This window comes from Pristiophorus japonicus, chromosome 7, assembly GCF_044704955.1.
Source record: "Pristiophorus japonicus isolate sPriJap1 chromosome 7, sPriJap1.hap1, whole genome shotgun sequence".
NCBI classification, from domain to species: Eukaryota; Metazoa; Chordata; class Chondrichthyes; family Pristiophoridae; genus Pristiophorus; species Pristiophorus japonicus.
Window position 1 is genome coordinate 114,613,278 of NC_091983.1, and position 27,424 is coordinate 114,640,701.

Here is a 27,424-nt window from a genome sequence, read left to right on the forward strand (position 1 = left end):
TCTGGGAGCTACATTCACATTGGTACTGCTCTGAAAATACTGACTGCCGGTGATGAACCATACATCATCCTGTGCCAGAATCTTTAGGACAGCAGGAATGAAAATTGGATGAATTTGCAGTTCATGTCTGCATTGAAGATCCCTTTTCCTTTTTTTTTTGCCTGTCATATCTTAATCCCCTGCCTTTTCACCCGTGACAATGACTGCTGACAGATTAAGATGTAAATTGTGACATTCCTCTTTAATTGTCCCCATCCCTTTAAATTTCACTTACATGCAATTACCCTCTCACATTACTAGTTTATTCTAGAAGAGCAGTTTTGAAAAATGATTAAAGTTAGCTTCGACCAAGGAAAATGAGTGATATTTGAGTTCTAAACCATTTGAAACTGTCTTGGACCTTTAGTCAAAAATTACTCAAGAGTTTAAATCAATATTCCCATTGCATGCCGTTCAAGTTGCTAACAGATTTTGCTGTTTTGACTTAGGGTTGATCTGACAATTGGCATCATAACCAAGAATAACCCCTTCTAAGCCTCAAAGCCTATGAAATTTGAACAGGGCAAACTAGCAAATAACAAAAGTAAGCACAAATACACTGAGTTGCCTGAGCTTTAGGGGCCTGATTCCAGGGGTTGGAGCTGGACGTGGCCTATTGGTTTCAGTTTGGACACACTTTCACAAACCATTCAAGTCACCTCTGCTAATAGCAAATCAGATCAGCATCCTCTGAGGAGACATCTATGCAAATAGTCATGATTACAAATTCAATTAAGCTAAAAAGAAGCCTTTTCAGAAGATTTCAAATGAAATTAGAAAGTTGTGAGAATTACTCTCCACATAATAGCCTGTCAATGTTATTCCATCAGGCACCATAAGCGTACTGATATTTTACTCAGCACACAATACATAATAGGAAAATTCTATTCATTCAGCCACGATCTTATTGAATGGTGCAGCAGATCTGGCTAGACCAGATAAAGCATTATTGGATCCTGCTCTCGTCTGCCACAATTTCTCACTATTCCAGAACCATTTTGGAATGCAAAGATAAACCCTGACTTCTATTCTCTATTGCTAATCATCTTCTTAAACCCCTCTCCCTAGTCTCCACCCTCACCTCCGACAATAAGGCTAAGATTTCGCCAACCGTGGCGAGTCCGGGGCAGCCGACGTCAGTGGCATGAGGGGAACCCGCTCCTCTCTGCACCCCTGCTGTGCCACTTATCACATCCCCATCCCTCTGTCTTACCTACAGTACTCCTGCACTCCTTACTCACACCAACTTACCTTGAACCTTCACCCATCTCTCTCTCTCTCTATCTACATTATCACATCCCCATCTCATTAGCTCACCTTTCACACTCACCCTTATCCTTGTCCAATCATACCAACTAACAATACACACAAGGGGAGGCACTTGGGTCTTTTAGCCATTGTTCATATAGAGTTTCTGTTAATGTGTTGTCAAACATTGAAATGTTTATTTTCAACACTGTTATTGGACAGATTTGTGTGCACCTTTGGAAATGACTGAGTGAGTTGTAGTGAATGGTGAGACATAAGAATACCCTGCACAACACTAATGAGTGTGAAAGGAATGGCTTAGGCATTGAAGGGATGCCTTATGGAGCTAGTTTGGGGTGGGGCCATCAAAATTGTCTCATAATACTCCTGTGAAGCGCCTTGGGGCGTTTTATTACGTTAAAGACACTAATAAATACAAGTTGTTGTTGTTGTTGGAACAGGCTCAATGGGCCATATGGCCTACTCCTGCTCCTAAGTCTTATCATATAGTTCCAATGTTCTAATTATTTTCATACAATTTAATAATTGACTATTGAACAGTTCTTAGAATTTTAGAACTAAAAACTAAATAATAAAAATGTAATTATAAAGCCATATCAAACTCTATTTATTTTGGCTCAACCACATCACTTTGGCAGAGTTATATATCTTTCAAATGTTGGTAAGAACAGTTTTTATCTTCACTAGTTAAATGCAAAAATTGATTAGATATATTTCAATTTGTATAGATTACAGTCTGTGTTATGATTACAGTCTGTGTTATGTTTTCAGGCTGTTTCACACTCAAGAGATTTAGAGCCAGAAATTCCACATTATAAAATAGTTCATTTTTTTGCACTATTTCTGAGTAACGGACAATTTTTTTAATGCCGAAAAAGCGTCAACAAAATAAGGACCAAGTTTCTGCAGAAGTTTAAAAAATTTTGGTGTAGCACTAAAATACCTCCGTTTCTAAGGATGGAGCTAAAATTTTTCGCAATAAAAATAACGCCTGTTCTATGCATGCGAAGAAGAAAAAAAAAAATCGCCCGTTTTCCATGTGATGGGTATGCCCACTCATGCGCAGTACACTTCCTGGTTTGGATCAGCCATTTTTAAAGACCACTGTAACTTACAGGAGATTTCTGTGTACGTCCACACAGGAGCTCGAAAACAAAAAATGGACCGTGAATTGGAAAGGAAAAGGGCCAATTTTCACACAAGATGCTAATGATGCTCTGGTAGCCACTGTCGAAAGTGGATGGTGACAGATTGACAAGAAAGGTGCTGGTCAGCTGAAACCTGGCTCAAGCTTGGGACCATGTTGCAGAGCAGGTTTCAGCAGTAGCGCCCATCCAGAGGGATGGCAAACAATGCCGGAAGAAGTGGCAGGACTTTTGCCAAGTAGTTAGAGTAAGTAATGTTTTTATTTATGCACGACAATTACTTGAATTATAAACGTGATTATCTGTGTGGGCCACGACAGCAGAAGGCCCCTTCTTAAAAAATTTCCATTGCCATCTTTGCAGAAGAAGTTGTCCAACAACCACCGAGAGCGGATGAAAACTGGTGAAGGTCCGGCAAGATTGTAGCCACTAACACCCCTGGAAATGAGGATCACAGGTATTATTGGTACCGCCAGAAGATCGACTACCCATGCAGAAGCTGGGCCCAGGTTAGAGAGAGGGTAAGTCCTGCAAAATCCACAGTCTGGGTTGGCTCAATGTTAAGTACTGTGTGTGTTACGCTTCGGTTTATGCAATGTACTATCATTCGTCTTGTTCCTTCAAATGAGCCTGCGCTATGTGAGCCTACACATGTCACCCTGTCCCCCCACTTGCTGCTAACCATTTGCCTGTATTGTTATATTTTTCAGTTGTTGCACAGACATCCAATAATGAAGCAGATGGCCCCAGCACCCTGGCACTATCAGAATTGGATGAGCTTGCCGACCTCGGGTATACTAAAGAAGTTATAGAGGCGGCCAATCAGGTCGAGGACGAGAATGAAGAGGAGCAGGAAGACAAGAATATTTTTATTCTGGGGATGGTTGAGGTTGAGGTTGGGGTTGGGGAGGGAGCAGGATTTTGGGGATGAGATAATGACATTGTAATTGCAGGCAGTGCACGACACGCATGTGCCGAGTGCTTTCGGCAGCTGTACGCACGAGGGGACATTTCGTGGTTGTACACCCTCTGAGATCGCGGCGAGTCCCAGTGTGTTGCAGCAAAGCACACCCAGGGCAGCATCAGCTGGCCTGTCTACATGGGTGAGGAGGAGTAGACCTGAACAGCGCTCTCCTGAAATGCAGGCTACACGGGAGGTGTTAGAGCTCATGGGAATGAGTGGGGAGAGCGTTGAGCTTACCAGATCGCTCTTGGAGGCCATGGGTGGGATCAAGGGAGAAATAGCAGCAAACTCTGCGGACATTAGGGAGGGCATGTCAGAGGGAATGGTAGCAATATCTGCACAGATTAGGGAGGGCATGTCCGAGATAGCTGCTGCAATGTGGGAGCACACCCAGGCTGTCATTGCCCTGCGGCAATTGACGGCATGGAGTGATGCTATTCCCACTCCAATCCCCAGACCAACCTCAACAGTCAGTGTCAGTGTGCAGGTTGATCTACAGGCTGAGGATTCCCAAGCCACGCCTTCCACAGCCACAGGTTTTCAAGGGCTTCCATTGCCGTCTCCTGGGTCTGTCCCCCCCTCAATAAGCGCAGCGCCCTAACCGAGACTGTCATGTATGTAGACCATGTATACTAACTGTATAGTCACATAAGGTGTGCCACCAGAGGGCATTGCGGTGGGAGACCTGAGGATCACCTGGATAGGTGTGCAAGGCCCAGTATAAAAGGCTGCCCACCATGCTTGTGCCTCACTTGGAGTTACAATAAATGGGACTAAGGTCACAACAGTTCAAGTACAATATTAGACCTGGTGGAGTCATTCATAAGAGTATTAAAGACATTACAACTGGCGACGAGATTATGAACTTTCACACAAAAATGACTAACGTTGGTGCATTAGAAAAGTTCTCAGAGGGTGAAGATTGGGAAGCCTTTACGGAGCGGCTCGACCAATATTTTGTAGCAAATGACCTGGTAGGCAATGATCCTGTCACACTGGCAGATAAGTGCAGAGCTATCCTGTTGACCAGTTGTGGGCCCGCGGTCTACTGCCTCGTCAGGGACTTGCTTGCACCAGAGAAAACAACGACCAAGTCATATGAGGAGCTGAAAGTGCTAAATCGGGACCAACTCAAACCGAAGGAGAGCATCCTCACAGCCAGGCATCAATTTTATACACACCGCCGCCCCGAGGGCCAGGAAATTGTGAAGTACGCTGCCGACCTCAGGAGGCTGGCAGGACTGTGTGAATTCGGCGCATCCCTCGTCGATGCATTGCGGGACGTCTTCGTAATTGGCCTCGGTCATGAGGCCCTTCTTCACAGGCTACTGTCTGCCGAAACCATCTTCTGGAATCGCAGGCCGAGGCCATGAATGCCTGGCTGACGTTGATTGCCTTCTGCAGGGTGACCGTGGTGTACGCAGAGAGCAGCCTGTGGAGGAGGCCTTCATGGCTGATTCCAATAACAAAGATGTCCCTCAGTGCGTCAGTGAGGTGGTCACCAAAATCACACGGTGCAGCCAATCGTCTAAGGTCTGCAGCATATTTTGCGATTTCTTGGCCTTCGAGCCGCCGGAGTGTATACAACCGGTGTCTGGCTGTGAGGATGCTCCCTTTTGGCTAGAGCTGTTCCTGTATCAACGTTATGAGCTCCGCGACTGTTTTCATTGTCGTCTTCTCTGGGGCTAACAAGTCCCTGACAAGGCCATGAACGGTGGGCCCACAACTGCTGAGCAGGATAGTTCTGTACTTATCAGCCAGCGAGGTCGGTGTGCTCCCAGCCAGGTCGGTCGCGATGAAATAATGTTCTAGCCTTTCCACAAAGGTATCCCAATCTTCCCCATCAGCAAATTGTTGAAAGTTGCCAAGGTTAGCCATTTATCGTGTAGAAACTCGTATTCTCGTTGCCAACTGTTGTGTCTGTAAGCACTCTAGTAATGACTCTACGAGGTAAGGTATTGCACTTGAACTGTTGTGACCTTAGTCCATTTATTGTAGCTCCTGAATGAGGTCCAGTAAGGTGAGTTTCCTTTTATACTTAGTTACCTGCGGTGTGAAGGTGACCTCTAGGTCTCCACCAGTTGCACCCTCTGGTGGTATAGGTATATTGTATACAGTGTGAAGATACATTCAATGGTCTTATGTAACTGTACATTGAGTGTACAGGGTATAAACATACATAACAGAAATAGTTAACATGGTGAGGACACACAATGATCAAACGTGCCGTTCAGCCTTCATACAAAGTGGTGAAGTATAAGATGCTGACGTAAGGCTGCTGCAATGGGGTAAGGTGTACGAGGCCTCCTCCCCCATCCTCCTGTGGGTTGTAGTGGTTCCTCTTCCTCGTCCTCCTCCTCGCTCTTGTCGTAAGCCTCCTCCTCTCCCCCATCCCCCCACCTGTCGGCTGAGCTGGTTCTGCAATGTCCTCCAGTGGGAATATCTGTTCCTTCATGATGGCTAAGTTGTGTAGCATGCAGCACACCACAGTGAACTCACCGACCTGCTGAGGGGAGTATTGCGGGTAGCCTCCAGAGTGGTCCAGGCATCGGAAATGCTGCTTTAGCAGTACAATTGTCTTCTCCACGGTGTCTCATGTGGCTATGTGGTTGTTGTTATAGTGACGCTCGGGTTCTGTCTGAGGGTTCTGGAGCGGGGTCATGAGCGGGGTGGCGAGCCCATAAGCTTTGCCCCCCAGCATCCAACTCTGACCTTCTGGCTGCTGCTGAAACATCTGTGACACACTGCTCTCTCGCAAGATCAATGCATCCTTGATGCTCACTGCATATTAAGCATCTATTAGCATGATCTGCTACATATGGTCGCAGACGATCATCATGTTGAGCGAATGGAATCCTCTTGTGTTTCAGTATTGCTCCTGATCGTCTAAAGGTGCTCACAGTGCGATGTGCGTACAATCAATGGAGACCTTAGGGAAGCCAGTAATTCTAGCAAAGTCTAAAACCCTCTCTTGTTGTGCCTCCTTTGTCATTGGAAATTTATAAACTCCATCCTGCATGTGTATAGTGCAGCAGTCACCTGGCGAATTCATCTATGTGTACCATGCTGCGAGATGCAGCATACTTCTCCTGCTGATGCCTGAAATGAGCCGGAGGCATAGAAGGAAAGTGCTGCAGTTACCTTCACCTCGATGGGCAGTGAAGTCCTCCCGCTTCTAGGCTGTATGTCCGCCTTTATGAGGTTGCATATTTCTGCGATCACCTCTTTCTGAATGCCCAGACTCCTAACACACTGTTCCTCAGTCAGGTGCAGGTATGAGTGCCTCTCCCTGTAACTTCATTCTGCGAGCTCTTTGGTTACGCAAATAATGCTGCCGAATAAGCTTTCCTTGATATATAAGACAGGACAGCATAAACACGCTCCACATATGGCAAAGATAGAATACCCCCCATTCTTTAATTGTCCTAAAATGTCCTTAAAATGTCCTTAAAAACGATTTATAAACTCACAAAAAGTTCAATCAGTAAACGCAGCCTTCCTTCCAAAAGCTTTCACTCAGCTCCATTTCCCAAGATGGCAATGTTGACGTTTTACAACTTATAAAAACTTTTCAGAAAACATTCATTTTAACACCCAACCTGCAAAGGGTGCATCGATACTGACTTTCTTATTTCACAATTGTCCCTATTCATTTTGGAACAGCCCAGTGGTTAAAAGAGTATATTGATGCGTCAAAATAGCGGAGAAGTAAAAATAGTTTCCCATAAAATAAATACATTATTTTCTTCAAAGTGACAATTAAAATAAAATACCAGCTAATTCGGAGTGATTTGATGCGATTTAGTTTTAGCGGGACCACTGTAAACGAGTCAGAGTGGATTTATGTTGAAGAGAACCCAAGTTGGCGCCGTTAGCGTGGATTTCTATCCGACTGCTCCAGGTAAGGCAAGCTTTTTAATAAAGTTATTTAACACTGTCCTTAAAAATATCCTTATTGGCGAAACTCGCAAAAAATGCCGTTTTTGGTGGGTTTGATCCCAGGTGACGTCAGAGAATCGTTACTGGAAAAAAATCAGCCCTTATTTTTTTTTAAGGATGGCATGACACCACTGGTGAAACTAACAAAATGGCCCTAAATTCATTTAGCTCCAATAAAAAACTTTTAGCTTAAAAAAAATGGTGCTAAATCGTGACGAACTTCGGGCTCTTAGATTAATAAATAATTTGTTGAAACACTGTTCTTGTGTTTCACACTAGGTAGTTTAATGGCAAAACTTAGCAGAGCTTTGCCAAGGAATAGTAGGACACAGATTCAAGGCCGCAATTCTACACATAGTGAGTATCAACTACACTTGTGCCATAGAAGGCAAATATCCAGCAGAGATTACAAAAAAGGGAGATTCACCTAGGCTACTCAAAATATTTGACAGCAACCAACTTCTAAGTTCAATTGGCAGAAGCATGGGAGCAGGTCTGCTGCCCGTCCTGGGAATGGTTTGTGACATGCAGAGTCCCAAGAAGGGAGAAAGAGAAAATACTTTAAAATCAAAATCTTCCTGTTTCTCTGCTTACAAAGTCTAAATTTTTACAATCTATTCCATCTAAGTAAATAAAATAATAGAATGTTAATATTTAAATAGGCACAGTTCTCATGCATATATTAATAAGAACCTTCTGACAGATAAGTAAAATGTATTTATTGATAAACTTACTTTACATCCACTGACAAAGTCATGGCCCCAGAAATTCACAGCACATTTGTCACACTTTTCATCCACTGTATTTGGAGGGCAGACACATTGGCCGCTTTCTGAATCACAATGATTGCCGACATGGGCACATTCACAAGCTTAGTGGAGAAATTACAAAAAATAAGCAAAGTAACATTATTTTTAAAAATCAGATTAGCTTCCCCCCATTAACAACTCAGCTGCAAAGCATTTTAAGAACCATTTATACATGTCAATATTTATATATAAATGAAATAGCTAACATTTCAAATCTTTGGATTTAATTGATAGGTAACTCATATTTATGAGAAGGAAATAATAAAAAGCAACAAAATGGAACATATTATGGGATTAGTAATAATTTATGGATTTTTTTTACATTATGCTTGCAGTAATGGTGTTATCACACAAATAACATGGAGCATACACCCACAGTCTGCATCTGCTAATAGCTGCAACCAGAACAGAAACTGACCGAAGGCAGAATAAATCCTACAAAGCAGCATTGAAACAGTATATAATATATAGCAGATACCAGAGAATTGATTTCAAGCAGTAATCTAATCTTGCAGTTGACATATCAGTTATAAACTATGCTGTACTGTTATGATTTACAATATCATCTGAGACTATCCAATACTGAGGCAGGCATCCATTAATCTCCCTATATTATATGTAATGCTTTTCAATCATCCTATATTTCCCAGAAACCACAACATTGCATGCAAATTTTTTATGTAATGTTGTACCTCAATGCCAGATGTCTACTCTTCTCTGGTATCTGCAATACCATACACTCTCTGATCTTGAAATTATATTGTGGGTTAATTGAGTTCAAATGCTTAATCCATTTAAAATCCCTCTCTTCACTATTTTAACCAAGGCATTAACCCACTTAAAATAAAGGAGTTAATGCCTCTGCTAAAATAGTAGAACAATTCATTTCAGACAAGTGCCTTAAGTGTTCATACACTATTATTCTGCAGCTTAATTTCAAGACAATTGCTCTTTACTGTCAAGCTCTTCCTGATCTGTGGACTCCCTTCATTTCTATGCTTGACAAGTTTTTAATGAATGGAAACAAGGAAGAAAACCATCTGTACAGATTAAGCAAAATAACAGATTAACTATAGATACATATATTGTTCCTCCTATTATATACTTTAGCTCAGAAATACGTACACTATTACCTGTTTGTAAAATATTTAAGTATATTATTTACTAAATGCTAAGCTAATTCTACAAATCCATCCCATTACCGTATTTGCAGTGGAACCCATGATGATGTCACAATGTTACATTATCACCTGGGATATTGGCGGGGCTTCTCCCAATCTCCTGCCATATCTTTGGCAGAAGATCTGCAGAAACCTGGGAAAAACTGAAGATAGACTGCTAGTATGAAGGATGAAACCACAGGCCAAATCTTTTAATCAGTATGCTGTCCTCAATTCCTTGTTATAGGTCAGGTGGAAACATTATTCTCTCCGTTTCCTCTATTGATTCAGCCGGTGCCTTAATTCCCTATTTTTCTTGTAGTATTGTGGCCGAAATTCAGGCCCGCCAGACAGCTGGCACACCTACCTTTTTTTAAATTGTTTTTACTGTTGGGTGCGATGAGGCGAGCTATCGATCGATTTTCGCCTCTTTGAAGTTTTTTTCGCATCGGACCGGAAGCTGGTCATAATGGGGCGGAAGTGCGGCAGTAAGTGTTGTTGAAGGGCGGAAGTGGGAGCGGATCAGAATCTCCACAGCTGTCACTCAGCGGCGGAGCAGTGGTGATGTCACTGCGCACTACGTCTCTCCCCTCATTTAAAGGGGAGAGAAGCAGCGTTTCTTTAGATTCGGCCATTGGGCCACCAGGGAGGGTCTCATCGGGCCAGCGGCCTGGCACCCAACAGGGGGTGCCAGGCTGCCTGTTGGCGGCCCGGCCGAACCCGGGATGATAATTGTCCAGCCGATCGGGAAGTCGGCCGACAAAAAAAAACATGGTGGCCGTGGCAGTGTGCCCTCCCTTTGAAGGGGTGCTATGCCACCATGGCTCACACGCAAAAAACAAGGTGCAGCGACAGAAAAACCTCTCAGGTGCACCGCGTGGCGGATCAACGATTTTCTGAGGTAAATTCCGTGCAGAGTGGGATGGAGGTGTTGGAGAGTGGCGGTGCATGCTTTGATGATGCACTTGGAACGGTCGGCAGCAGCGGGGCGGAAGTGGGGATCACCCGAAAAATCCCGAGATGAATTTGGATCATGGTGGCCAATGGACTGCAATGCAGCGGCCACTCGATTCCGCCACATGACGGCCACAAAATGGTGGTAATGGGCCTTATCTAGACCCTGAATTTTGACCCCCTGAGTGTACTCAAATGGAGAATGCACTGGTGCTGCTGAGATACTGAAGGGGAAAAACTAGCTGACACCTTGACCTGTTACAACAGTTGGTGAAAGCATTTCCTACAGGTCTTATGTCCTTAATATAACTTAATTTCACAGTGAGTTGGATAATTATGAAATGGAGAAAGCATCAATTCCAATTTTACATAGCAGGACTAAATGCTATCATGGTTCATTATTTAATTCTTAATTTTAGGAATTTATAGTAAGCTGGAATGACATTAAGCCTTGCCTTTACCAGGATTAAAGGCACAATTTTTCATTATTGATTTTATTTGGACCAGGAGCTGTTCTACGATTACAATTGTGAATATCTTCAGGAGAATGGCTATTGCCACGCAGACTCTGGGAACTCTGCTTTACTAATAGTGACTGTTTTAACAATTGATCACGTTTATATTTCACTAAAATGAATGGGGAAATATAACTTTCTAAATTGCAGCACATTAACAACACAATAATATGTCATCAAAGTCCTGCAACTATGTCACAAAAGTGTTCCATGTCAAGAACTGACAGAACAGGCATCCAGCTCAGAAACTAGTGGGAAAAACATCTATTATGTATCTACAATGTTTCTATTAAAGCCCTAATTTGTGAGGTTATCTGTGACAAACACTGTTGTTTGTAAAATGACATGACGTGGTAGTCAGTTCAGTTATATCAAAGACAATTTGGGCAAGCGTATTCCATTGTCATTTGATTTTACAGTTTTAAATAGTCTAAATCACAGGACCTTCAAGAAACAGAATGGAATTTCTAATGCTATGAGGCTTTTAGAGATCAGGGGCTAAAAATTGGGTGGCGTCGCATTTGGGGCGATAAATTGCAGGAGTGCAAAAGTATCAGTGGGCACTACACAACTGAATCCGATGTGAACTTCTGGTTTAGCGCTCCAGGAGGGAAGTGGAGCGTTAAGTCAAGCACTACCACTTCCCTTGGAGTGCTAAACGGAGCAAGAGAGGCAGTAGCAGCAGAGCGCTGCATAATGTCCTGTGCAGCACTGCTGGATTCACAGGTTCCTTCCCTCCCTTAAAGGGAAGGGCCAATGCTGAGGTCATTTCAAGGTCAGGCTGGGAATGGTCGGTGATGGCACCTGCGATCCGCGATGAGCAGCCCCAGGCACTGATATAAGAGAGTGTAGGGCTGATCAATCGCGGGATGGAATTTTTTTTAAAGAATAGCATACTGGGGTGATAATAAAATTTTGGTCTACCTGTCCACCAATGCCTTTAATTACCGCTCCCCAAGTGGCCAGCCAAGCTCACGTCTCCTGCAGTTGCTGTTGTTGATGCCCAGCGATGCTGCAGGGAGGCGGAAGCGAATTTACGATCCGGGGCGATAGCGGGGAGCTGCGCACTGGATGACATCACGATCTCTGGGTTGCAGGAGATCGAGGCGGTAAGATTTAGCACTGACCTGCCATACAAGTTTGCTAGTGTCGGTAATTTCGCCACGCCTGGTCGGTGAGCCGTTAGCATTCCGTTATTGCCACCCGAAGGTGCTAACGAGAGGTGCAAAGGAAGCCAATTTCTCCCCCCAGATGTTAATATGTTAATTTTATTAAATGTCTATTTTTTAAATAGTAGCTCTTTTCCCTTATTGGATTCCTCACTTCATCAATATTCTCTAGCCAAGAGAGCAAAATAGCAACTTGATCCTGAGCTGTTGAGCAATCCCTCAGTGTTGGACACATTACTTAATCTTTACGATCTCTCTCTTTCATTCAACCACTCCCAAGACAACAGTCTGAGATCAAGAGCTCAGGCTTTATGAACCCAGGAACTACAGCAGCAAACCAATAGAATTACACAGAAATTATATGGAAATAGACCATTCAGCTCAACCATTCCATGTTAGTGTTTATCCTCCACACGAGCATTAGTTTTAAATGCATGCGTCTGCCTATTCCCAGATCCCATTAATCACTTTTACCTATCCATCCTATTCTTAAATATTGACATGGTCTCTGTTTCAATTACTAACTCCAGTAGTGCACAAATTGGATGCATTTTCGGGTATTCTGCACTCCGTTTTTTTGCCCCGGAGCGACGGCAGTGGCGACAGTGAGATCTTCTGGGTGGGTGGTCAGCCTCCAGCGCCCCACGGGGATCCTCAGGTCCGGTTTTGCGGAAGAACTGCACCGGTGTGCAATGCCCCTGGTTGCAACACCACTGCGAGTTTTGACTTCAGCCCGACCCATACGCCCCGAAGCGTGCCCCGCAGTGAACACCTGGGAAACCAACGATACCGACTGCAGATAGTTAAGTAATGGACTCCTAAGGTAAGTGTGACTGTTTTTTCTTTTAATTTTTTTTTGCGATTTATGTTGTAGTGACGTGGGCAATGTTTTGGGAATGTTATTTTTAGGTTTTTTCTTCTCCCCAGGCGTCTCTCTGAGTGCTATCGGCTGGCTCTTTAGCTCGGGAGTTTCCCATGCTAGTGGCCAAGAGAGATCTACAATGCCTCCCTTAGCGCTGCGCCCCCGACTCAGGGCCCAGCTGCCCAATGTTACTTACTGAGGCGGAAACAATCCCCAGGCAGAAACTTTACTGCCCCACTGTCATTGCAGCCCCAAAATCATCAAAGCCGAAAATCCAGCCCAGTGCATGCATTTATGAAGCATTTTAGTTTATTTCGGTAGTATTTAGTCTTCATAACCCAATGCCAGCATCATTAAGGTGTGTAACATCTAAATCTATTACAATGTTCATTACTTTATGCATCTCTTCAAAAATAAATTAAATGAATTTACATACGGGCACATCCGCCTTCTTGGAAGTTGTAGAAGCCAAGAGCACATCTATCACATTTCTGCCCCGTCACTCCAGGCTGACATCTGCACTGCCCTTTATCATCACAGTCAAATGATTTAGATCCAAAGGAATTGCAATTACAAGGAATGCAGCCCCTTGAAGACTGTAGATGATAAGTTCCACTCTATAAAAATGTAAGTAAAAAGTTATGAAAGATCAGCATAAATAGAGTCATAATGCAGAACAATGGGATATGCAGTTCATCACATGAAAAGGCCTCATTAACCAGTGGAATAAATCACAATTAATTCGAAAAGATCTGAATTCAAATTGCAATGAACCAGTATCATACTTTATGTATTTTATACCACAGGGAGAAATCAAAACATATAAAGCTCAAATTTATTGTTGTCGATATTAGCAGATGAACAATTAATGTGTTCATTTGGCAATTGTCGGCCTACTGTTTTAACCAAGGTGTTAACCCATTTATTTCTAATACTGTAATGATAGGCTCAAAATTAATTCCATTGTTAAGTCGATATAAGTGAGTGTGATTTGTAATGAGTGAAACGTGATAGGCTGATATAAACGATGTTTAAACACCTATATAAGCTGATCTCCCATGTCATTGCTCATGGGCAATCAGAGAATGCGCTATTTCATCAGTATAAGAGCATTATATCATGTACGGAGCAATGTATTATTCTGCTACGAGGGTGACGAGTCTATGATGCAACACCACAAAGTCTAATTATTGCTAACTAAATATTGAGTGAGGTCAAAGTTTCATAACTTCAGGTCAGAATCTGAATATTCTCTTTCATTTGTTAAAGTGTGCTTGGTAAGGTAAATCAGAGGTTGTAGACATGCTAGTTTCTGTGTACGGTATATTCAGTTGCTCAGGGACTTTCACTGTATTTCCCAAATAAATACTTTTGTTCCTTCATATTTTTAAAAATATGACACAGCAATTTGTGACAGCCAGGAATGCACACACAAAGTACCATTTTAGCACGAATGGATCTGCCATAACATTCCATAAGGCAAGTTGATATGTTTTTTTCTGAGGAAAGGGGCATTGCATGATAGTTGTATTATTCTGCTATTATGGTGAAGCTTTGTCCTTTTCAGGCTACAGACTCTAAATCCTGTTAAGTAACCATGGATGATTTAATTATTGTTCACCATGTCCATCACAACTTGACTTTACTTGTCTTTTAAGTGCGATAGATAAGGTCAATTAAGAAGCTGCAGTCATTTTGACTACTATATTTTCTATTGTTGGACAATTTTGCTGTACATTCTAAATGACTGCCTTTGTGACATGGAAATTTGAGTGAGATACTTCAAGTATGGTGAACTGGAAGTGCGCACTAGCCATATCATTTACATACACCACAAAATCTCCGACAGCATTGCACATAGGGAGTCAAGACAGTGTCGTCTTCAGGTGAAGCAGGGTTAAAGGCAAGAAGCTGGGAGACACAAAACCACTGCTGGGAGCATGTAATGACAAGTTTACATAGCCAGTTTCCATTATAAATGTAGATACAGGAATTTAGAATGAAAAAGTTAACACAAAAGTGTGATAAAACAGGAAGTAGAGTTCTGCAGATATGTATGGAAAAACATGTTTTTTTAAACATATTATTCATATATAGATATAGCTGGGGTATTGTGCCCAATTCTGGGCATCACACTTTAGGAAGGACATGAAGTCTTTGGAGAGGGTACAGAAGCGATTTAATAGAATGGTTCCAGGGATGAGGGAATACAGTTACGTGGATAGACTAGAGAAGCTGGGGTCGAAGGAAGACACAAATAACCTTACGGAAATACTAGGGTTCCGAGGGTCTAGTGAAAAGGAGGAACTGAAGGAAATCCTTATTAGGCAGGAAATTGTGTTAGGGAAATTGATGGGATTGAAGGCCGATAAATCCCCGGGGCCTGATAGTCTGTATCCCAGAGTACGTAAGGAAGTGGCCCTAGAAATAGTGGATGCATTGGTGATCATTTTCCAACAGTCTATCGACTTTGGATCAGTTCCTATGGACTGGAGGGTAGCTAATGTAACACCACATTTTAAGAAAGGAGGGAGAGAGAAAATGGGTAATTATAGACCGGTTAGCCTGACATCAGTACTGGGGAAATGTTGGAATCAATTATTAAAGGTAAAATAGCAGCGTATTTGGAAAGCAGTGACAAGATCGGTCCAAGTCAGCATGAATTTATGAAAGGGAAATCATACTTGACGAATCTTCTGGAATTTTTTGAGGATGTAACTAGCAGAGTGGACAAGGGAGAACCAGTGGATGTGGTGTATTTGGACTTTCAAAAGGCTTTTGCCAAGGTCCCACACAAGATATTGGTGTGCAAAATCAAAGTGCATGGTATTGGAGGTAATGTACTGACGTGGATAAAGAACTGGTTGGCAGACAGGAAGCAGAGAGTCGGGATAAACGGGTCCTTTTCAGAATGGCAGGCAGTGACTAGTGGGATGCTGCATGGCTCAGTGCTGGGACCACAGCTATTTACAATATACATTAATGATTTAGATGAAGGAATTGAGTGTAATATTTTCAAGTTTGCAGATGACACTAAGCTGGGTGGCAGTGTGAGCTGAGAGGAGGACGCTAAGAGGCTGCAGGGTGACTTGGACAGGTTAGGTGAGTGGGCATGGCAGATACAGTATAATGTGGATAAATGTGAGGTTATCCACTTTGGTGACAAAAACACGAAGGCAGTTTATCTGAATGGTGGCAGATTAGGAAAATGGGAGGTGCAATGAGACCTGGATGTCATGGCACATCAGTCATTGAAAGTTGGCATACAGATACAGCAGGCGGTGAAGAAGGCAAATGGTATGTTGGCCTTCATAGCTAGGGGATTTGAGTACAGGGGCAGGGAGGTCTTACTGCAGTTGTACAGAGCCTTAGTGAGGCTGCACCTGGAATATTGTGTTCAGTTTTGGTCTCCTATTCTGAGGAAGAACGTTCTTGCTATTGAGGGAGTGCAGCGAAGGTTCACCAGACTGGTTCCCGGGATGGCTGGACTGACATATGAGGAGAGACTGGATCAACTGGGCCTGTATTCACTGGAGTTTAGAAGGATGAGAGGGGATCTCATAGAAACATATAAAATTCTGACGGGACTAGAAAGGGTCGATGCAGGAAGAATGTTCCTGATGTTGGGGAAGTCCAGAACCAGGGGATATAGTCTAATGATAAGGGGTAAGCCATTTAGCACTGAGATGAGGAGAAACTTCTTCACTCAGAGAGTTGTTAACCTGTGCAATTCCCTACCGCAGAGAGTTGTTGATGCCAGTTCATTGGATATATTCAAGAGGGAGTTAGATATGGCCCTTACGGCTAAAGGGATCAAGGGGTATAGAGAGAAAGCAGGAAAGGGGTACTGAGGTGAATGATCAGCCATGATCTTATTGAATGATGGTGCAGGCTCGAAGGGTCGAATGACCTACTCCTGCACCTATTTTCTAGGTTTCTATGTTCACCTGGGAGCAGAGCAGACTAAGAGGAATTATATAGATGTGTTTAAAATCATAAAGAATTTAGATAGAGTAAATAAAAATAAACTGTTTCCAATGGCTGCAGGGTCAAAAACGAGAGGGCACAGACTTAAGGTGATTGGTAAAAGAACCAGAGGCGACGTGAAGAAAAACATTTTTATGCAGTGAGTGGTTAGGATTTGGAATGCATACAGATTCGATGTAGCCTTCAAAAGGGAATTGGATAAATATTTGAAGGAAAATAAATTGCAGGGAAAGAGCAGGAGAGTGGGACTAACTTTGGGAAAGCGGGATTGCTTTTCGAAAGATCCAGCACGGACTCGATGGGCCAAATGGCCTCCTTCCATGCTGTACTATTCTATGATTCTATATATATATTTATATTCGTATACATAAATAAATATAGAAAAAGTTGAAAATATATAACAAAGCAGTCATCTGAAAAATTCACATTCCTGCTGTACATTTCCAGTATTTTCTGTTTTTATTTCCATTTTACAGTTTTTAAAAATCTCTGTATTTATATATTGGCAGCTAGCGAGAGGGATAAGTAGATAGAATATAAAGGATAATCCTCTGACTTTGTGCTTCTGACGAGAGGCCTCGGCAGTGGTAGCACACATCAAAATTTGGGGCACAAACTGTGTACAATTTTCTAACCATTGAAAATAATGATTGGAAAATCATCCAAAGATTAGTTGCAACAGTGGTTAATTAACTGTCAAAACATAACAGCAACACAAAGGATGTGCAATGTTAAATGAAGAGAAATGTGATAAAGGAATGAGGTTATTTACTGCATTACTGTGCTAAGTACTGAGCTGTATGCAATTTAACAAAAATGTACTTGATATGCTGCTGTGATAATTTCAACTCACATACTTTGTTGCAAGTCTCAAGGGTGTCAAGTTTACTACTTGTACCATTCACTGTCCCCGCTAACTAGATTTCATTCTTTGAGTTCTCTTATCTTTACTAATCAGTAAATTGAGTAATCATTGTCCAAATTGTAATGTTGGATTTAGATTTTAGACACATTTAATGCTTTGGTTAAATGGACTCAGTGAAAATCATGATGAAATGTACATATTACTGGAATGAAGCTGATGTTACTTGCAGTAATATCATAATTCTGGAAATATATGTGGCACATTTGATGCAATGAGTTGTTACATTTGTACACTTTAAGGGGAGATACTAAAGCATATTTTGACACACACCGTATTGCACCTATCTTCACATTATACTTGAATTATGCATATTGTATCTGCAAGACATTCTAAAGTTTAACCTCATAGGATCAATCAGTAAATCAAAAAAGTAACTTAATTGGCATTTCTATATTCAGTTTCAACTCTGTATCAGGACTCCTTTGAGAGTTCGACATGCTAATTCAATTCACACCATGCAAAATTATTAGTTTTCAAATTTGCAACCAACAAAATAATTGAATTATTCAAATTAGTTAAGTTGCTTCTCCAAACAAAAAATGAAATCCACTAATGATCCAAACATGTAAACATTTCCACACTCATGCACCTTTTATAGAGTAATATAAAACATAACTAAAACATGGGAATGTGCAGATTATATGTAGCTTTTAAAATCACTTTTTTTGAGGAAATAATATTTTCAGTGACTCATATCATTAAGAGCAGTACTTTCTGGATCAGGTCCTATGCATATCACTCCAGATGGTGTAAATTGCAAATAAAAAGATAAGCTCTGAACAATATATTTAATAATTAATGAATTTCATTATCACTAGATTTTTCTGTTACAAAGGTCTCCATGCTAGTCAGAATAAGGGATCAGCCATTTAGGACTGAGATTAGGAGAAATGTCTTCACTTAAAGGGTTGTGAATCGTTGGAATTCTCTACTCCAGAGGGCAATGGAGGCTCAGTCGTTGAGTGAATTCAAGACAGAGATCGATGGGTTTTTGGATACTAAGGGAACCAAGGGATATGGGGATAGTGCGGGAAGGTGGAGTTGAGGTAAATGATCAGCCATGATCTTGTTGAATGGCGGAGCAGGCTCAAAGGGCCAAATGGACGACTCCAGCTTCTATTTCTTTGTTCTTATGTTCTTATTCACTCTGGTGATGCTAAATAAGAATACTTGCAAAGGTTGGTTGTGGTCAGTGAAGCACTTTAAAATGTATGTATTTCCCCTTAATAATTGTAAAGGGAAAGAAAGCAGCCTAACTCAAGTCCCAGCTAGTACTGTAATTCTTTGGTGTGATTTTAACTTAAGGCACACAACGGGTGAGCTGAACACACCTGGCTGTTATTACTGTTGTTAGGCTGAGGCGTTTGGGGCCTGGGCCTCATTAACCTGTGAGTTGCAGGTGGAAAATGGACACCCTGTTGCAGCTTGCGACTTATGGAAGGGCAGGAAGTCAGCCAGGCTCCCACACTGAGCTAGCTGACGGTCAGGGTCTGGAAGGGCAGGGGATTTGTCCTGCTCCTTCTGGCCTCATCAAGATTTTTTTTTTAAATTCCAGTGCCATTTTCTGAAGGGTCTCCAGCAGTCCCTGTAAGGACCCTACCCAAGATGATGCCAGCCAAAGCGCAATCATAAACAGGGTGATGAGCGACCCAACACCATTTTTCAGGCTGCTATCATCCATTTATGCCTGGCAGGGCTCCAAAAATCAGTCCTGTTGTGATGGAGAGCAAGAATGCCATTCAGAAACAGCAATGGTCCAATCTCTGCTCAACGGAGCCCTCAGCACATCAGCTCTTTTCTGATTGAGTATCATGATAGGCTGGTTACTTACTAGCTGCTTTGACTACAAAACAAGGTTATTTCTCTCACAGGTAGCTGACATTTGCTGATTTAAAAAAAAATTGAATGGAAAGTGTTGCTATCCCTCCTCAGAATAATCACTTTTACTAATGATTGTATTTATTCTGTGATCTGATACTGAAATTTACTTTTTAACTTAATACCACCATTTTCCATGTGCTTTCATTGGCTGATGATTGGTAATGGTATTATCAAAAATCATTTTAGTAACCATTTGCAAGAGGCTTTTTGTAATTCAGAATCTCAATCCAGAATACTGCCATTAATAAATAGGAAATTAATGAAAAATGGGAATGACTGATATTTAGGCAATTTGCATTTAATTATTTCATACTGCACTATTGTTTTGTGTTTAGTGATATGGGTGAACTTTACAATGCACATATATTTTAAAGCAAAATTATCTAAAGTTTTCTTTAATATCTATTTTATGTGATCTCTTTGTTATGCTCACCGGTGCTGGAATAGATTTGTTTGAACTTTTTTACTCTGCGCCAGCATCAAGTACACCCTGATCAGGTTCAGAACGGGCAGATACAGAATAAATATGCCATCTCCTGTGCCCAATCATGTGTCTTAACCTAACTTCAGAACAACTGGCCCTACAGCATCAGAATAACATTTTACAACTACCACAGTATTTATTCATCCTTGTAGCTTGAGCATGCTACCAATTTGTGCCAAATTCTGGGCAGTTTTATACTGGGCTCCTTACCCAGAAATTAATAGAAATTAGGCTAAGCCTGTCCAAATGTGTTTAATGTAATATCTTATAACCAGCAAAAGATAGAAAACTTTCACTGCATCATTCTGGATTGGATTCAAATCCAGATGTAAAGGGGCCGAAATTCACCCCCGTTGGAAAGCTGGCGTACCTACCGTTTTAAAGTTGTTTTACCGCCGCATCATAAGAGATGGCCTCTTTGGCAAAATTCAGCTCTTTGGCAATTTTTTTGGAGCAGATTGGTAATCGGTCATAATGGGGGCGGAAGTGCAGTGGTAACTACTCTAGAGGGGCAGAAGTGGGGGTGGGACGGAGTCTCCACCGCTGTCAGTCAGTGGCGGAGCAGTGCTGATGTCACTGCACGTCTGCGTCACCACGTCTCTCCCCTCATTTAAAGGGGGGAGAACCAACGATTATTTAGCTTTGGCCCACTGGGCCACCAGGGAGGGTTTCGGCCGGGTCAGCAGCCTGGCATCCAAGAGGGGGTGCCAGGCTGCCTGTTGGTGGCCCGGCTGAACCCGGGGCCATAATTGTCCGGCCAATCGGGAAGTCGTCCGGCGAAAAAAACCTGGCAGCGCAGCAGTGCGCCCTTCCCCTGAAGGGCCGCAGCGCTGCCATGGCTCACAATGTGAAAGGAAGGTGCATCGACAGAAAAAGCTGTCGGGGGCACTGCATGGCGATCTATGAATTTTCCAACTAAATTTCACAGGGGGTGTCACGGAGGTGCGGGAGATCGATGGTGCGCCCTTTGATGACGCACTGGGGCGGAAGTGGGGACCACCAGAAAAACCCCCGAGGTGAATTTCGCTGGCGGTGGCCTTCTGGCAGTAAGTGGCCTTTTTAGGGGCTGAATTTCAGCCCCAAAATCTTTAACATTATATAACTCTATAAAAATTTGCAATGACATTTATATTTCAAAAATGTGATACAGGTTTCTAAAACAGGAAAAGCAATCATTTTCCTTAATCCACACAACAATCATGAAGGAAGACACGGCACACAGGCATAATGCACTTTTACCCCTCTGGCAGAGGGTGTGGCAGGCTTGTATGCACCACGTGGACAGCCGCCAATGCCAGTTGCCCACCACCGTCGACGTTGGCTCTGAAGAGGTTTTGCCATCTGTGAATCCTTATGGTACTGCTGTTCATAGAGCTGCCTGCTGAGATCACAGCGTTTCCCCAAGAAGCCCGGCTTACAGATACAGTTCCCTGTTTTGTCACACCGAAGTGACATGGAACCGATGGGACTGCACTGACATGACATGCAGACCTTCTTTTCATGATCCCACCAGCAGTTAGGCTTTACAGTCCACAGAACAGAATTTAAAAAAAAACACAAAAATCAAAACAAGAACATAAGACCAAACAGATGTGAATAATTTTCAATCCTGATCCAAGCTACTGTGAGATGAGAAAAGCCGTAATAGGCTCTCATAATAACAAAAGAGATCGAATTCAACAGAACTTTAAACAGACTTCAAGTTATTCAAAATGTAAAATTAAAATAAAACCTCAGCCCTGATCTTTTTCTTTTAATTTTCTCATTTGTTTTAGTCCCACATGTAAAGAAAGCAAAAACTTGCATTTATCTCGCGCTTTTCATGGCCTCATGATGTCCCAAAGTACTTTATAGAAACATAGAAACATAGAAAATAGGTGCAGGAGCAGGCCATTCAGCCCTTCTAGCCTGCACCGCCATTCAATGAGTTCATGGCTGAACATGAAACTTCAGTACCCCCTTCCTGCTTTCTCGCCATAACCCTTGATCCCCCGAGTAGTAAGGACTTCATCTAACTCCCTTTTGAATATATTTAGTGAATTGGCCTCAACTACTTTCTGTGGTAGAGAATTCCACAGGTTCACCACTCTCTGGGTGAAGAAGTTTCTCCTCATCTCGGTCCTAAATGGCTTACCCCTTATCCTCAGACTGTGACCCCTGGTTCTGGACTTCCCCAACATTGGGAACATTCTTTCTGCATCTAACCTGTCTAAACCCGTCAGAATTTTAAACGTTTCTATGAGGTCCCCTCTCATTCTTCTGAACTCCAGTGAATACAATCCCAATTGATCCAATCTTTCTTGATAGGTCAGTCCCGCCATCCCGGGAATCAGTCTGGTGAACCTTCGCTGCACTCCCTCAATAGCAAGAATGTCCTTCCTCAAGTTAGGAGACCAAAACTGTACACAATACTCCAGGTGTGGCCTCACCAAGGCCCTGTACAACTGTAGCAACACCTCCCTGCCCCTGTATTCAAATCCCCTCGCTATGAAGGCCAACATGCCATTTGCTTTCTTAACCGCCTGCTGTACCTGCATGCCAACCTTCAATGACTGATGTACCATGACACCCAGGTCTCGTTGCACCTTCCCTTTTCCTAATCTGTCACCATTCAGATAATAGTCTGTCTCTCTGTTTTTACCACCAAAGTGGATAACCTCACATTTATCCACATTATACTTCATCTGCCATGCATTTGCCCACTCACCTAACCTATCCAAGTCACTCTGCAGCCTAATAGCATCCTCCTCGCAGCTCACACTGCCACCCAACTTAGTATCATCCGCAAATTTGGAGATACTGCATTTAATCCCCTCGTCTAAATCATTAATGTACAATGTAAACAGCTGGGGCCCCAGCACAGAACCTTGCGGCACTCCACTAGTCACTGCCTGCCATTCTGAAAAGTACCCGTTTACTCCTACTCTTTGCTTCCTGTCTGACAACCAGTTCTCAATCCACGTCAGCACACTACCCCCAATCCCATGTGCTTTAACTTTGCACATTAATCTCTTGTGTGGGACCTTGTCGAAAGCCTTCTGAAAGTCCAAATATACCACATCAACTGGTTCTCCCTTGTCCACTTTACTGGAAACATCCTCAAAAAATTCCAGAAGATTTGTCAAGCATGATTTCCCTTTCACAAATCCATGCTGACTTGGACCTATCATGTCACCATTTTCCAGATGCACTGCTATGACATCCTTAATAATAGCCAATGAAGTGTAGTCACGGTGGTGGTGCAAGAAACATGCCACATTCCATCCTTGATAAAGATGTATGAACCAACAACCTTTCCAGTCTTCTGGGAATATTGCTCTGAAATGGCTATGTGAGAGTAATATGAGCTAATATAACCTCCCTTGGGGATGCACCTCACCTCCATTCAGCACCTCCTGGATGGTCCAGTTGAGATCAGGAAATTACCTAAGAAAGAATACCTGGGGAGACCTTGAATCAGTTGTATTGCACAAAGCATGAGTGAACTAATACCCCAGGAATTTCAACTAAACCTATGTTTTTGAGGCTCATATCTACATGCAATAGATGTCAACAAGGGTTATAAAAGTCTAACGTAACTGAAATATATGTGAGAAGAATAACAAATCTATAATGCAATAAGACCATAGGCCAATAATGTGGGCCACATTGCCAAAGCACTGCAGTACAATGGACATGGGCACGTTGCATTAGTAAATGAATATCTGAAGCACTGATTAGGCATTCCAGCATTATCAGGAGCCACTAACTTGAATAACCACTGAGGTCTTAATGAGACTTGCAGCAGTGCACAAGTTGTGAGTGCCAACAACACTTGGGTGTCACGCTCGGAGGCAGCGAGCACATTGGCAATGAATAGGCCTTAGCATCCCGTTTTGTGACAGGTGTATGCCCGACGTGCTGCAGTGCTTTGGTGCCATGGACCACATTACTGACCCTGTGATTTTGATGTATTACAGCTTCTTCATTCTTCCGCCAACTACTTGTTAGTTTGGAGTGGCTGCTTCAAGGGAAGCCTGCAATAAAATGCGTGTTCTGTCTGGCTAGGTGCCCTCTCCTTCACACACAATCACCTCTTGCTGAACAACCTCTTTGCTCATGGCCTCCAACACCGAACCAGCGCATCATGTATTTGTTGTGGAGGCCATTAAGTTGTCCCAAGTAAACCAGGACATTGTTATGGCCAACCTACAACGTGCTAACAATCGCTAGAGCCTAATAAACCACCCACAACCTTGAGGGTCTTTCAGCACATCATGTACTACACGCTGGGGCCACCCTTTAAATATGTTCATAAGCTGAACTTGCTTTATTGTGCGAGGTCAGTTTTGTGAGGTATAGAGGATGAGGCGAAGAGATCTGTTGCTGGATCCCTGCCATTGGACACCATGGAACTTTTCCTCCTCCCCAGCAAAGATCTCAACTACATGCACATTGACCATCTCACTGCCAGTTAAACTACTGTAGGAGAAAGGGGGGAAATGGCTGATGTCACTACCTTCCTGCCACAGTACCGCTGAACCTAAATAAGAACAGAAAAGGTGTGGCAGTAGTGGCTCGAGCAGTGGCAGTAAGATTTCCCAAGGAACTGAAATAAGGAGAGGACCTGCTTCTGGTCATCTCTCCCACTCCTATGTGATCCTCATGCTGAGTGCTGTTATGTAGACTTTTCTCAAGCCATTTGAGCAAAATAGTTGTTTTAGCTTCAGGGAGGTTGTGTATCATCTAACTTCAGCTCTACCTATTTGTGACATTGTAGTGAGTGTCTCACTGCAGCACCACTGGACTTTCTGCATTGGCAGTGGTGGGCTCCCTCTATAAAGTTAGAGATAGTGCCAGGAGCCTGCCTTGTATGTAAAATGAACCCAACCCAAGAAAATGGATCGGGTTCATGATAGTGGGCAAAAGTCCCACCCTGACCCAACCCCAGCGGTGAAACCACCCTGGAAGAAAATTATGCCCTTGCACTCTTAGTTAGAATCCGGACAAACACAGAGTAATTTTTGACTACATTAATATTTAGACCACACAATAGTGGTATAGTCATGAGGCCACACAACTAATTTGTTTTTTGTTTGAAATAAACTTTCAGAAAATGATCCTAAATTACTTTCAAAATTACTGCCTGCTGCAAGAGCATTAAGATGTGGGGAGAAACAGGATTGAGCAGGATCACTGATCTCAACAAACTTCATTTAAAACAAGTTTGCAGACTGAACACTTTAAAAATGCATTGGAGCAATACATCTACTGATGACCATCTTCTTCTGCTGTGCTCGTTTAAAATTATCTGTTTAAAAAGGCAATAACAAACGGATCAACTCAGAAATATTTTAATTAACAGGAAGTATGATAACTAAATTCATAGATCATCATAAGCCTTACCTTACAATATAAAATGCCAACAGATTACAATCAGTAGGCTATTAAAATAGTTCTGTTCAATATTGATTACATTTCAATGTAATTAATACCACCATATAGGATCCTTACTCTCATATTTATTTTGTCCAGTATTAATTAACTTCTTAATTTTATGCTCCATTCATTGGATCATTTTCTATTATTAGTATTCAGTTTATACAGAAATTGTGCTCTGCTGTAAAAGTGAGTCTCATTATCATCTGACACCTATTTGATATGTTCTGTGCATTTCTTATTTGCTGGGCACATTTGATAAACCAATAAATGTTGATGACCTCATGAATGGTATTAGTTTGGTACATTTCTGAGCATGATAATGCAGGGGAGCTGAGCACAAAAATTAAAATTTCATATTTAAGATCTATTTTTCTTCATTTAAATAAGCTGAACGGATAGCTGGATATCAATTTAGCTTCCTTATACATTTGGGCTTAGAAACGTTATCAAGTCGATATTTGCTGATGTTATCATAGTTTAAATGAATATGCATGACAGCATAAAATCATGAAATGGAGAGTTGTGGGTTCAGTCTCTTCCTCCAATGAACTCCTCGTTTCAACTGTACTGCTGCATAAACTGAGATCAGCCAACTTTCCATAAGGATATGGGAAAATGAGGGGAAAATAATCATCATAAAGCTGCAATTTTGCACCTCATGGATGCAGTCTCAAGAGAAACATTGACAGAAACCTGAGACAAGTTGCCCGTCTGGCAAGGCCATAACAGGGAAGAAATAACCAGTACTATTTGAAATAATTTGATTTTGAGAAGTGATCTTGAAGTCAAGTTTCCCTCTATAACTAATATGAAGTTTAATTTGCATGTAAAAGGGTAAATTTGGTGGTCCCATGCTCCTGGTGGGGAGTCACGCTCAAAGAGAGCGAAGGATAATTGGGGTTACAATGCTGTTGCCCTCACACTGAGTTGGCTCCCTTCAAACATGACTTCCCCATGTGGAGTGTGAGTTTGCTGAACTTATGTCACAATTTACACTTACAAAACAAAACTGCTCATTCTTTTTCCAAAATCCAATTTTATTCATGCACTTGTCATTTCAGTCCCTAGTTCATCAAATTTTGTCTGTTGTACTAGCTATCTGGAAAATATCAGTATATAGAATTTTTGAAAAATGCCTTTCCTCCCATTTTTAATTCATAGCATTTCTTTTTCAAATTCCGATCTCCTAACTTAAGGCAGTCATAAGCAAAATATTGATTTACAGGTTGTGAAAAGGAAAGGAAATGCAGGAAATAGTCAAAAATGATTTATTCAGCTTATCTACGTCAAGAAAATTATATTCTAATCTAAGATTTTAACAATGGAACTGATTGTTTAACAAGTTCATATATATTTACACTTACCCTGCAACATTTAAATGCGGTAGTGCAGAAATCATTTGAATGAATGATGTAGTTGAGTATGAAATGGAGCATGGTCCAGACTGATAGCATAGTGTAATTTATTAATCATTACATAATGTCTCTGTAGTCTTAGCACTTGTGTACTGATCAGAGATTAAAACTACATAAGGCCTAGCAATATTTTCAAATACAACAGAACCAGCAAGGTTCTGTGGGGAGGACAGCACCAATGGGATTGTAAATAGGACTGAAAGGGACTGAAGAAGCATGTGTGTGCCAAATTAAGTCACTGACTTTGGTCGTAGCCCTTGATTTGATTTAAACTCAATAATGTAATGCAATCAGAAGGTTTCTACATTACTCAATTTAAGTGTTGCAGAGTAAGCGTAAATATATATGAACTTGCTAAGTAGTCAGTAACTATTGCTACAATTGGACAGTTATAATAGCCTGGAAATTACCATGAGCAATGTTATCATATATATGCTTAATGCACGCATATCAAATCAAGGATGCTGCTCTTCGCTATTTTAATGG

General features: G+C 42.0%; 1 protein-coding gene across 2 annotated transcripts in view; it reads right to left on the reverse strand.

Moving 5' to 3' along the window:
* The window catches only part of lama2 (laminin, alpha 2), a 693,080-nt gene that overhangs the window by 199,826 nt on the left and 465,830 nt on the right, over nucleotides 1–27,424 (reverse strand). For both annotated transcript variants that reach the window (XM_070885262.1, XM_070885261.1), the window contains exons 21-22: nucleotides 13,262–13,442; nucleotides 8,091–8,227 (exon numbers count right to left, since the gene is read on the reverse strand). In XM_070885262.1, the coding sequence (XP_070741363.1) occupies nucleotides 8,091–8,227; nucleotides 13,262–13,442 (318 nt within the window). The remainder of the gene's footprint in view (nucleotides 1–8,090; nucleotides 8,228–13,261; nucleotides 13,443–27,424) is intronic.